Source organism: Lytechinus pictus, chromosome 3 (assembly GCF_037042905.1).
Source record: "Lytechinus pictus isolate F3 Inbred chromosome 3, Lp3.0, whole genome shotgun sequence".
Classification (NCBI taxonomy): Eukaryota; Metazoa; Echinodermata; class Echinoidea; order Temnopleuroida; family Toxopneustidae; genus Lytechinus; species Lytechinus pictus.
In genome coordinates this window covers 42,766,424-42,780,733 of record NC_087247.1, presented here as the reverse complement: position 1 = coordinate 42,780,733, position 14,310 = coordinate 42,766,424, and the positions used below count along the sequence as shown (strand labels likewise).

Here is a 14,310-nt window from a genome sequence, read left to right as displayed (position 1 = left end):
CCTTTATAAGTTTAACAAAATTCAAGTGAAGCTGCAGATGCATTGCTTTATCTCTAGTTAATCATTTTATTTTGCGAAAAACAAAAACAGAGGCAGATAGTAATCAGATAAAACTTCCTCTTTTTTCCATAAAAGCTTGATTACTTATCCATTTTTCAATTTGATAGTAGTAGGATTGTGCCTTCTACATCAACTGAAAGGTCTCTTTTAAATTTAGCTTTGACCATCCTTCGGATTTTCTCTGTATCAGATCAAGAGAGGAAGTTAGAATAACGTTGAATTCCTGTACTATATGATCATGTTATCTTCCTCTTATGTCTGGGACATCATTCTTAATAAATCTTCAGTAAGTTGAAGAAAGGTTTAGAGTTCAAAGACATTATTGTTATGACTTGAGAGTCAATCCAATACATGGTTCATAAAAGGAGAAGAGACATATATTAAAAAAGGCAATATTTTCAGGATTCTCACTCCACTATAATCTCATCGCATCACTACTGATAAGTCTTTATATAGCCAATGAATGTTTTTAATGAAGAATTAATATATTAAGATGAAAAAGTGGAAGGACTAAGAGAGAAGAAATGCACTGACACTGTTTCCCAAATTCTAAAATAAGCCCTTTTTATCTTTGCTAGGATAACAGGCCAATAACAGTCTAATGTTATAGTTTCCTGTGTCTGTGCACAACAACCTTTTAAATATTTTTTGTTTGGACGATGATGGTATAATCTTTCAATCCTTCTTTGTTCCAATCATATGATTTTTTCACTGAAAATACTATTCCTGTGACAAAGTATTCAATCCCTAATCCATGAGTTCTATTTCCATAATGACTTTCAATGGTCACATTTCAGATTTCCAAGGTTTCAAATTTTCAACTCGACATGTTAAACCAAAAATCTAGTGAATTCACACTTTATTATTTAATAAATGTAAAAGTTCACAATTAAACAATCTAGGGCTCTGTTTATATTTCATCATAACTCAGAAGTTAAAGTCCACCCAGGGTACCAATGTATTGTATTGTTTTAGCAGAGATTTAAGATCTTTTCGTTTCATTGTGTTTTCCATTTATGGTTAAGATCCGCCCATCCTCGCTTCCGTAGCATCTCTTGACTTCCTCTTAGCAAGGATGCCCCGTCTGAAGGCCATATATGACATTTACCTGGGACACAATCACTTCCTTGGTTTAGAAATGACAAAACATTTCCACTTCATAATATATATATTTTAAAGATTTTTCTCTTTTTCTTCCTTCATTGAGAGAAGTTAAATTCATGTTGAATTATAGAACAAACAGGCACCGACAGCATTTCATCTATGAAGCTCAACATTCCATGAAAGAAATTTGAAGGAAACTAATTTCCCTGCTAAAGCACAAATTATAAATGGATATAATTTACCCTGAATAAAGGCAAACAGATTTTCCAAATTAGTATTTCAATCCTCAAAATCCTATTTCCTGTTTTTTGCCATAGAACAATTACATCATATTTGTCAAAATATTTGTGTTCTCTATCTTATTAAGAATCAATCAAACTTGACTATCGGTTCTGTGTTTATGGTCTCTTTCCTCCCACTCATTTAAAATTGAATTGATCCAAACTTGGCCATCTCTCCCCACAAACTTTATCCTTCTCTCAATTTTCACCACTCATTCTTGTCAGTCTCCTTCTCTCACACACACACTTGCTCTCTATCCCCTTTTCCCTGCTCTCCTTTTCTATCCTTCGTTCTTCTGTCATTCTCTCCCTCCCCTATACTCTCTCCACATTTTCCCCTTCTCTTTTTATACTTTCTCTCCACCCTCATCTTTCTCTTCCTCCCTAACCTCAATGCTCTCCCGTTTATTTCCCTCACCCTCTGACTTGAAACATCTCTGTATAAGTCTATATATATATCTCAGTCCCCTTCCTTAAACCTCCTTTTCTCTTTCAATTCATTATTTACCCCTCTTAAGCAAGTTAGCATCTGTTCTGACTCACACAAAAATTGCCCTGTCCCAATTCGATGCTCAAATATGGCAACAGAGTCTGGTAGCTAAACACCACCTTTCTCACACAAAATAGCCAACTTTGTCATCAAGGCTCGCTGAGACAGCTTCCTTTCAATAAGTTGAATACAGGGTCAGTACCTCACTTGCCTTTTGTTTTAAATGGCAAGATTGATCGATTACTCAGAACACCCCCCCCCCCATTGTCTCTATAGAGGTCTAGTATTTAAAACTGATGTGGTGATCTTCTTTGGCTGTCATTTGCCCGGGGGGCACTCAGTATATAATGCATGGTGGGTATGTGCCGCGGAGGGACCCCCATTTTTACACTCAAATTTCCGTTCTAAGGCATAGCATTTTTGTCTTATTGAAAAAAAGAACAAAGAAAGCCGCTCCAAAGCATAGCATTTTCTTCTTATCGAGAAAAAAGAAGGAAGAAATCCGCTCCAAAGCTTTGCATATTTTCCGTTACGCCGTTCCGGCCGCATTGATCTGCTACAATGAGCCGCAATTTTGGTGAAAAGCGGCCGCAGAGCGCTGTCCGACCATCGCCTCTGCGCTAGCACACCTGGCGCCCGTGCCGCCGGGCTAGCTGCATGCACGTTCCATAGGGATGCATACGCACTTACACGCAGGCGACCCATTCCAAGGACCCCCGTTTTCACAATCAATTGTAGTTCCGAAGCCCGTTCCGAGGACCCTCATTTTTACAATAAGTCCGCTCCAAGGCCCCCGTTTTTGTCTCGCCCGCGGCACATACCTACTACTTTTTTGGTCGAGTACCCCCCCCCCCTGGGGTCATTTGTCTGTGTCTTGAGAGTGACGATGATATCTGATAATGATCAAACCACTCACTGACAATGAAAATGATGATGAAGATAAAGTGATTATGGTAAAGCAAGAAGTACTACTGATGAGGACAATGTCAATGAGACGATGATTGATGCTAAATATAGTAATAGTGACAATAAGGAATATATTGATAATGCCAATGAAGAAGATGATGATGATGAAGAAAAAATTCACAATTTACATAAATCTTCAGTAACTCTTACAAACATAAAGCTAATGACAGTAAATAATGATATTTGATTAACACCACCATTCTCCTAAGATAGAGAGGCATTAATATGGAATCACTTTGAAGGGACATGTTTTCATAGCCTGGCAACAAACTGTCATCCCTGACAGATACAGCACCATAAGGTGCACTCCTTCATTAAGTATAACCACTAAACATTGTGACATTGAAAAACAGCCCTCCTCACTGGCACAGTTCGAATCATCACCGGCCAAATTGGATTTAAACTGGAGGGGCACCCCCTCCACCACTGCTGTCACTATGTTGAGTAAAATTGAATAATAATTATCTACTGTTTATCAGTGTTTGAGGCCCTGGAAAACAACTGTTGTACAGTTTGTATGTCATCTGCTACCGATTGGTTGTCAAGTCACCCATGGCCTCTGATTTTTATAGTTTGGTAATGCTTTGATTTTGTTTTTTTCCAGTCAAAGTAACTACAAAATGGAACCTGGGGATTTATATGTTCAGTTTTAATCTGTACTACTTTATTTTCTAGTTTAATTACACATTTCAATATGATGTAAGGAGGATATTTGGTGATTTTTTAAAAATTAAATGTAACCAATTTTCTTATGGGAAATTGATAACTATTGATTGCCCTTTAGAATTGGAATAATGAAATTTAGTTGCCCGTGTTATGCTTGTAAACATAAATTAGAAAATTCAGAAATACCCATTAAGAGTACTTTAATTGCTAATTATATTCAATTTATCATTCCACTCTAAAGAGGATTGGATAATACTTATATCATTTCCACTGGGAAATCTGGTGTACATGTATATCAGGTTAATAAAAAAAGAAAAACATCTGAAAGTGATATGAACAAACAAAAGAGGAATCATCTTTCATGACTGCTATCTAATAATCAAAAGGACAAAATAACTCAAAACTTACTTCATTATATTTGAAACTTGGTTAACCCATCATTTACCACATTCTGTGATTTCCATACGCTTTTAACAAGAAAAATTCTATCCCAGTATTTGTCTTGATATGTGAATTGGTCAAATATCATAATAAATCAGATTTACTGGAGTTTTCCAAATAACTTGGAATATCTAATTTTTCTAAAATTATTAGATTTGTTTTACAGTGGTCAATCGGGATGAATGGAATTAAGATGCTGACTGGCTAATTAAAGGAAAAATCAAATCATGCAAAATCACCAATGAGAAAGGGAAAGAAATGGAGTGGAGGAATGCACAAAAATGGTCAAGGCAACAGACTCAGTCTTGACTTTTCTCTTCTCCTGTGGGTATCAAGAAGTCTTCCGTTCTCAGACTTCCTCTCCTAATCAACTCTGATGAACCAAGGATTCGTTGACCCTAATCAATGGCAACATGGTCCGCTATGGACTTCTTGGATCAGATCAGGAAATTGTGGGAAATATGGAGGAGCAGGCAGCTGCCAAGGATAAAAGGTTTATCAATCAACACTTTCAAAAGAACTTTTTTTTTCATTTCATCTTCTCTTGAGACATGGAAATAAATCTATCACTATACAATTACTCATCATATCTTTACAATACTATTAAATGACAAGAGTAGACACAACATAAAAAGTTACATCTCGAGAGAATTTTTGTAGAGATCATAGTAGAATGTGAAAAGGTGACTATATTCTTGATTTACATTAGGTGACATCCTATTCCAAAATGGCTATCGTCTTTTGAAATCGGAATAGAAGGAATGCATATATATTCTTTCAAAAAAATATTTGGCATGATTTCAATCCCTTGTTTTATGGAATTATATTCAATACATTAATTTTGATGATTTAAATGGATTTTTATTTTTCTCTCCTAACAAAATTTCCATGACTATTTGACTTACTTTCAAAATGAGTCAGCATTACACCATGCAAGATATACCTTGACCTTAGAATCCTACTATACCTGACAAAAACACCAAAACAAAACAAGACAATGATGCCGTGACTTACTAATCTTGCCACTTTAAAAGCAAACTATGCCTGTTCAGCAAAAATACCTTCTTTGGAACCAGACGTCAACTTGCCTGGATCCCAAAACAACAAGCTGTTATCTGTCAAGCTTGTCAAAGGAAGCTAGCACTGATCAATATGACCTGTTTTGAGGTAAAACCACACTGTATAAAGATATATTTTCACTTAGCATTCATAGTAGTAAACATAATAATAAAAATAGATGCTGTATGAGGGAAATATGACAGGTTGAAAGCAGTGATAAGGATTGTGTTTCCGTTGGTGATGATAATCAGTCAAGTTTTAGCCCCTTTTTTTGCATGGCATGCAAAAGTACACTCACTCAGATATCCTGCTTAGCATGGGTCCAACCACATGTATTTTAAACTTCATTACAACATTAAAAATGAAATAAATCTCTTCCTCTCTAGAGTTATTAAGTTTTGGCTTTGAAAATAACTAAAAAGCATTTTTTCACATATCATATCAGACTGCATACTAATATAGCCTTCACATAACTTTAAATTTTCCACATTTAATCATTTTAAACAAAATAATGCTGTAAACAAACATCTTACACTCTTGTATTATTCAGTCATTCAATAAAAAAAAAACATAAATATAGATATTTTGCTATATATTTGGCATCAATATTTTACTGTAAAAAAACAAACCATTTTAGAGAAAACAGTATCATTTTATCAAGTTCAACATTGCATTGCTTGAATACACTATCGTTAAATACATCTTCTATGTACCAGGCTCCAATTTTTATTACAGAAGTCAAAGTGTGTGAACAGTTTCAGTGTCCATAGCACTCACATTTGACTTTCTGCATCCAAACTGAATCTGTTGTAACACCTACTTTAGCACTTTACTTAATTACTTAGCTAATTGCATGGTATCTACAAACTAGTTTAGTGAAATGAGGTCAGGACTAACAATTTCACAGAAAGCACTCTTTCACGGTTGGCAAACCCCACCCCCCCCCCCACCCGCCATCGCTATGGCTCCCATTCTATCATCAAAAGCTTCCCAATCTTTATTTTGCTGGCACAGATAACTACCAATAGCAGACCTGAAAGATTTATGGTGTTTAGGAAAGGAGAGGAGGAAAGCATGTCAGTTTGCCTAGTTCATTATTGCCCTAGAACTGCCATCATCCATCTACCAAACTCAAGCGGCCATTTTGAGCAATTCCTAATTAACCCCTGTGTGACACAGATACATCATCCCAAGATCAATTAATTACCCACCCTGCTCAAGTTGATAGCACTCCTAAAATAACCACACACACACTAATAAATCTTCCTATTGGACATCTTGCAATTAGTACTTTCTGACCCAATACCTGATCCAAGTAATTAGCATCAAGTTTGTCTTTTCCACATATCGATCGGAAATACAGCACGACTTGAGGTGGTATTTGTGGCAAACACCTCTCTTTCCATATGGCTTTGGGGAAGGGAGACTTAACAAAAGCAATTATCTGTTTTACGTAAATGGCCAAATGGTCAGAGGATGGGATCGGAGGATCGTTGATGGATCAATCTTCTGAACTGGTGGTCTGCTTTTTGTTGACGGAAGGGTTTCATTGATTGCATTGATATTTTCACTCCACACTTGAGCTCTAATGTGTAGGAATAGATTTTTAGAAGTGCAAACTCCAACAGAGCTGATTGCCCTTTTGAAATAAAAAGCAATTAAAACCATTGCAAATTAAAATACAAGGTCTGTTCAGTGTAGTGAATGATTGCAAGCTATTCTTCCATGATCACAGCAAGATCATTAGCTATTGTTCTTTTAACTGCCAATATTTAATGTCTGGAAACCTGGCAATAATTCTTGAAAGTATATGGTTAAAGTTAATAATATACACAAATATACATTCATATTAGAAATTGTTCATTATTTCAATTGGAAATGCAGAATTACTGTCATTTGATAGACTATGAGTACCACAAGTATAACTATACCAGATATTACAACTGCATTCATTGATAAGAACTTGTCACCTTGTATTCCAATTAGAATCATTCATTATGAATAATCATCCTCATGGAATTCATTTAAATCTCATAATCACCTTGGTTTTCAATGAATAACAACAGTTCCAATGGTGATACTGCGTACATCCAACTAAATCTAGAAGAGAGATACCAGCTCTTGTAATTATTTCATGCCTTCTATGGCCCCAGACCTTGATTGTGTTCATTTGTTCACCAGGTTTGCAATAACAGGGGCCTACAGAAAAGGGGCAAAGGTCCTCCAAAACATGTGCTCAATAAATATATGCCTATCCAATGAGATGGCATACGTTTCCACTTACTTTTCCCTTGAAATATGCATTTCAATTAGGCAGGACATGATAAATGGGGCTGTGCACTAAGATGCAAATACACATGCACTCAGGGTACTCAGTGGTAACGCACCCATGCATGGTTCATCCTCGGGGTATGCGGGGAAATGTAATTTGTAAGCTGATAATTGCTATCTTGTTGTGCGAACAAATGGAGGCATAGTGCCCGGACCAAAGGTCTCCCTGCGCAGTCATCATGGAAATCACCAGTAGATATTGAATAATTGATCTCATTTGAGAATGGTTAACACTTGCAGTGCAACACAACTATCTATGTAATAACTGCTAAATTCCAAGGCACTGCATAATGCAGTGTGGTACATGGGGTGTGGCATTTACAGGTTTATATTGCCAATGGAGGAACAGGTAATGAGAAATTATTACTGGTTTTGCTTCAAGCTTTTCTCATTCTGCTAACCTATGAGTAATTAGATAATGTATCTATTTTGGGTTACTTATTACTATAACCATTAACAGGTGTAATAAACCTTGGTATCTTAAGAGCTTACACTGCTGTGAGTACATCCAAGATTAAAGTGAGAAATTTAACCTATAAAGGGGTAACTCATGCTCTTGGCAAGTTTTCTTCATCATTTTTTTTATTTATGAATAATCTAAAGGTCCATCGCAATGGAGTGCTTTTAACGAAGAGCTTTAAAAATACAACCCCCCCCCCCCAAATGGCTAAGAGACTTGGCCTGACTCTATTATGTGTCTAAAATTATGTTTGTATTCAGTTCATGTGAAACAGTGCAAAGCAGACTTCCTTTAAGAACATTTTGGTGATTCCAAAATCTCCTAACTATTTATAGATGTATTATAATCAATATTCCCATTTTACTTTTAGACAATTTCACACACAATAGGGTGTCATGAAAGTATTACTTACATCCATTACTAACCATGTAGATAATTTTGTTAGCATCTTACTTTTGTATACAAACACTTCAATTAAATCAACCTCAATTTCCCTAACATTTTGGTTTTCTCTTAACATGACAGTGAAATACAAACTGAACAAAATTATGCATAAACGGAAAGAAAAAGTCACCTTAAACTAACCTTTCAACATTTATTTGAGCTGGGAGGGGGGGAATGTGCATTTTTGTTTGTGAGATAGTGAAATTGGCCCCTAATCCTGTTAAAACTGTAGCTGCTACTGGATTTCATTCTTTAAGACCTTGCCATCAAGAATTCAAGTACTGTAGGAAGCAACTTTTCACTACTTCTAAATTACATCAGCTTATGATTCATTAATATAATCATAATAATATAACATCTGAGGTCGCAAGCTTATCTCCAAGGCAATATACGATCAAATTAAGACCTAGAACGAATACAAACTTCAGCTATAGGATATATTTGGTGCAAGGAGGATATTTTAAGTAACCACCTACACTCCAAGCTGTGCCAGAGTAATTAAGTATAATAACTAATCAGACTATTACAGAATTTCACTTTCTCTTAGACTCAAGTAAAGACAGAAACAGATGACTGAAATTATAAAAAGAATGATCAAAGTAACAAACTACATTCATGTGAATTATACTTTTAGAGTTTTTTTAGTGTGCATGTGAAATGTACATGTACATGTATGTACCTTATCAAAGACCAATCATCTCAAAGTCTCTATAGCACAACAGGCACCATGGTGACACCTTTGAAAAAAAATTATATTCAAATCAACAATTTACAAGACTGTGTTTTACAAACATTCAATCAATGCAGAATAATAAATTTGTTCTTTATTTAGGTGTTTTTGTATACCATGTGTCTTTGGAGCATGGTGAAAAGTATCCACAGCCCGAATATGGCGGGAATCGATTCATAAATGCCCAAGTTATTCTCTGGACCACCATGAACTCATTAATATCAAAATTAAGTAATGCATGAAGGTCTTTAATCATGCGCTATGGAAAAATGGTCTTGGAAATGCTGAAAACCAAATATTTTCTGGATGATGTAACACTTAACTAGTCTATACAAGCTTCTAGTTGTAAGCTTTCAAAATGATACCATTTAACTGACAGAAAGCAAATTCATCAAAGAATTCTTCTCGTTGATTACTACTGTTGTTAATCATAGCCCTGGTTCTGCTTAGAACATGCATTTTCAATGTTCATTAAAAGATCAAATATGTGCAGAGATCAATCTACACATTGACTACTGAATTCTGCCATTTCCATCGATTTTGTACAAAATACATTGATTCCTAGTACCACAGGATTAATTTGATTTTCCTGTGGTCATTAAGGCCTGCACAATTTATTGCAGTTGAGTACCTAGTACCTATTATATTGAAATATTTAAACCTCCTCTCCCATAAAACAAACTTACAGCACAGTTCAGAAGAGGTTGTAAACTTCGAACTTTCAGATTCCATGCAAAACAAAATTTACATTGTTTTCTAGATGGGAAGAAATCATTGAGGAGGCATAATAGAGAGAAAGCACTTTTCCAAAACCATCTTAAAATTCAAGCTCTATTAAATCAAATTCAATCTCTAAATGGAAAACTTGACTTTCAAATTTCTAAATATTTTTCTTATATGTTTTCTCCATATTTTCCTTATAAATTCATTTTCAAGAAATTACTTTAAATGCTTCACCAAACAAGGTTCATTAAAGGTCAATGAATATTGTGCATTGGATATTTCAGGCCGATTGCTATCAAACATAATATATATTCAAAATATTAGAAAGTTTAAAAGAAGGTATTAAAGACATTCATTTGTGGTAAAAGAGATGTAAATGAATAATTAATTTCATTACTGAAAATTTTTCCAAATTGGGCATTTGACCCTAATAAATTGGCAATTTTGCATTATGGAAAAGAGAGCTAAAAGACTGTGAAACCTGTCATCGACCAATCAAAAACCTTCCCGCATCTATCGGTCTAAATTAGCTCCAGAAATCAAGGCATGCAAGGGTCAGGTTCAGCTCCTAAATTTAGTCCTCTTAATACAGTTAGGAAGTGCTTGAGACTGAGAGTATTAAGACTAGGTCTACTTGCACTTAGAACTTAAAATCTTTAAATGAGGAAGTAGCGAAAAGTGTTGAGACTTCTTAAAACCCTCCTTCCGAAAGGAGACTTAGCATGTGGTCAAAGCTGTTTAATGAAAGGAGCTAGGAAGCAGAGACTTAAGAAGGAATGGATAATTCTTTCACTTAGAAGGGGAAAGTGGATCAATTATAAGCTAAGCTACAGGATTATAAAATGCTGCAAAACAAGTGCAACTATTCATGGTCAACATTATAAACCCTCTCTGCGCATGTGAATTTATGTTAAAGTGGTAAAAAATGTTCAAGTAGGGATAGAAAACGTGGCTATTTACAAACTCAATAACATAATTTGGGCAGGGGGGGGGTGTTGGTTGTATCAGGTAAAACACATATCACACCAATTTCTACAACCAATTGTGTGTGGTGCTGGGGTCAATGAATTCACTAGAATGAGGAAACAGATTAATTACCACAGGCTATGTTTGTCTCCTTGTCAACATGAAGAGGAATAATGTTGTCAGCAACATTGGAAGTGACTTTGGGGGACAGGTGTGTACAAATAATGTAAAATAAATTAAATAAATTGATGTCAGTCTTTTGGTTGATTGGAAAGTGATCTGCCATGCAGTCATCTATAGAAGACTTGTACAAATACATGGCTCTATCAATTCAATGCTACGTCAGGCACCAATTACATTCTTAATAATGTTATCTTGCAGCTGTTTGTACGATTTGTGTTTTATCCTTTACTGATTTTTACCCCATTTTTACGTATTTCAAGTTATTGTGCCGGTTTTTTTTTTTGGGGGGGGTTTCTGGTTTTATAGTTGATTGTATTTTTTCTATATGCTTTTTATAGGTTGTATTCTCCTCTTTTATATTGTATCATGTTTGTATTTTAAATGTGCAGGGCTCTCTTGTAAAGCAGTCGGTCTAAGGATCATCTTGTTGGTAGGGCTGGGGTACAAGTTAAATTATTTTTTAGTCCAGAACAATTTATTTACAATTATATTATGTAACACACACACACTATCTTCTGATTAATTGAAATGTAACGTATGTTTTATATATTTTGATTGTTTTTGTGACATATAAAAGATGTGGAGATAAAATAAGGGGCATGTATGCTTTCCCAATGCTGAACATATTTCTTAAAATAGAACATCACTGAAATAAAATATGTATCAATATAAGAAAATCATTAATTGATAGATATGTGAAATGGTCTAAAATACATGTATATCAAATGGTTTGATCTTAGTCTGTTAAACCCAAAGCCATGAGCCCACATATTGATTCCCATGTGTAGTAGGGGAAAATGAGTAGGGACATAAATAAGGGTATTATCGTAAGGATTAAATGTTGATTACATTCAATGTAATTTTGCTCTCTGCTGATATTGCTAATTGAAAGAGACCCATTATAATCTTTGTTGATCTCCTTTCTGAGAAAGAACACTTTTCGCCCATATAAAGATACTTTAAAATATTATCTATAATTCCAAAACAATAATTGTATGATTACCATTTTAAGTCAATTTACTAGTACTACCTGTAACTGCCTTTAAAAATATTTAATACTAAACTATTTCTGAAAGTTTACTTTGTGTCAACAAACTTGATTTCTTACATTCACAATTTGACACAATTAAAAATATATTGAGCTCTTCACAAGATAACTATTTGGACATTTGAAATCACACATGAGATGATGGATAAAGCAATTTCATACTATGAAGTATTATAAAATCTACAGACATTTTTTTTATCTTTCATTCACCATTCTTCATTAAGTCAATATACTTTCTCAGTATTTCATGTGTTTTTCTCAAACATCCATAACATACAGTGCCAAATTCTACAGTAAATATTTATTTCCTCCAATCTATATATTGGTTTCATACTTTCATTATATAATACATTTTTTCTCACTTTATCAAAAGTTTGTCTCCACCACCTTTCTTCACAAACATCTTCAAACTTTTAAACGGTGCCAAAGATCATCAGTTGGCGAGTTGCCAAAACTGCTGAGCAGCAGAAGAATACAGGAAGAACTGATTAAGGCTTCCTCTCTGTCAAGTTCTCCTTGGTCTAGAGTGAGAACAGGTGAACTAAACTGCTTGTTTTTCTCTTTTAAATCTCTCTCCAGGGAGGGATGGCCAAAGCAGACGAAAGAAATTTTTATATTTATCCCAACCGCAAAAAAGATAAAGAGATTGTCAGAATTTGAGTCTTCAAATACCCTCTGACAATAAATTGATTTTACATCAATTTTTTTATCATTTTCACAAGCAACCTCAAATTTACCAAACACTGCATGTAATGGGTCTATACTGCAATGCAAAATAATGTTAAAGTAAAAAAGTTAATGGAATTTCTTTTTTTTACTGGAATGGAATGTGCATATCAATCAATATAGATTATCAAATTCTGCCAACTTTCTTCACATTTTTTTTTGTTAAAGTCAACTCTATATTGAAGCAGTTTTCCCCTTATTTCCAAACTTTCAACAGTCAGAGGCTCCCATGAGCAAAACAGATGTACTACAGGAAGGTTGAGTGAATAGAATGATCATGTAGATGTATGCCAAGACCTCATGAAATAAATCTGAGAGCACTAAATTGCTTGCAGTTCAATTCCATGTCTTGCAGGAAAGAGTTTATTTGACAGACCATGGGAGCAAGGAGAAGCTGAGAGCTCTGCCGAATGATTCAGATTAGAGTTGCTATGCCGACTATATCAATAAAACTTTCTTCGTTCTAAACTTAGATTTCAAAGCTTGATTCAAACACAGTCGCTGAAAACAGGGCGGGTTCAGTCTTCAAACTATAAGGATATGGGAGAATTAAAAACTGAACTGATTTCTCACTGACGCATATAAACATTTCTTACTGAAGCAAAGAAGTTTTTTTTCTTTATTCCCAGTTCTTTAATATCTCTTCCACAATGATAAATTATTACTCTTTCAGCATTAGAAAAGTAAAATGATATCTAATGATCCCCTAAAACATTGCATCCATTATTTAAAAAAAATTGCTCAGGTAAATTTGGAAGTTGAATTTAAAATTTTTGGCAATGATGTAAACTTAATGTGTAATTTGAAAACTGCATCAATTTCTTGAACCTTTTATTTAATAAGAGAAATCATAAATATTATTGGAGATACCCCTGCCCCAAAGAAAAATAAAATATTTTAAAAAAGTGTAAATTTACAATTAAACTGAATAATAATATTGTACATAATGAAATGAGAATATATTGAATAATAAGTAAATAATTCATAAATAGAACAATGACTTCCTCTATTAAACAACCCACCAAGAACAGCTTGTCGTTCTCTCTCCATTTTCAATCTGAACGGAAATTAGATAAGGAATACCCAGCTTTCCTTTTAACATGGATGTTTTCCCCTTTCAAATGATGTACCCCTATTTGCCCCCATGGGTAAGGGGAGCAAGAGAGAGAGAGAGAGAGAGAGAGAGAGAGAGAGAGGGAGAAAGAGGAAGACCCACCTTTTCCTCTGGGTGTCCTGTCTTGGCCTGAGAAAAGTGAGCCAAAAGCTGGGCAACTGCTGCGTTCACTTCAGCTACAAGGGCTGTTGGAAATAAAATATATATACATCCTAAAATATCATGTGCACATAACTGAATGCATAGAGTGCGCTTAAAATAGTATTGTTGTTTAATTCTTTATTACATATCAACATAATCAAAATCTTACAAAGTAGATGGACAAACTACAGAGTGAAGCAGATTACACATTGAAGAATACTACTGACAGTTCTTTTAAAAGAATCTTTCATGAATTCACAAAGTACACAATTTAGTTTTATTTGAGACAATGATTTGATTCAAAATTGAATGTTAAGAATTTCATTACATAGAACATGTTCAATACTATTGAATTTATCTAAGGACACATGATAAAA

General features: G+C 34.5%; 2 protein-coding genes across 3 annotated transcripts in view; both read right to left on the bottom strand.

The window, feature by feature from the left end:
• Positions 1 to 8,276, bottom strand: part of LOC129257193 (AP-4 complex accessory subunit RUSC2-like) — a 37,993-nt gene extending 29,717 nt beyond the window's left edge. The window contains exon 1 of the mRNA XM_054895469.2: positions 8,271 to 8,276. Coding sequence (XP_054751444.2) covers positions 8,271 to 8,276 — 6 coding nt within the window. The remainder of the gene's footprint in view (positions 1 to 8,270) is intronic.
• Positions 8,277 to 11,187: 2,911 nt separating this feature from the next.
• Positions 11,188 to 14,310, bottom strand: part of LOC129257194 (uncharacterized) — a 46,280-nt gene continuing 43,157 nt past the window's right edge. For both annotated transcript variants that reach the window (XM_064097118.1, XM_064097117.1), the window contains one exon: positions 11,188 to 13,977. In XM_064097118.1, the coding sequence (XP_063953188.1) occupies positions 13,811 to 13,977 (167 nt within the window). In that variant the 3' untranslated portion in view covers positions 11,188 to 13,810. The remainder of the gene's footprint in view (positions 13,978 to 14,310) is intronic.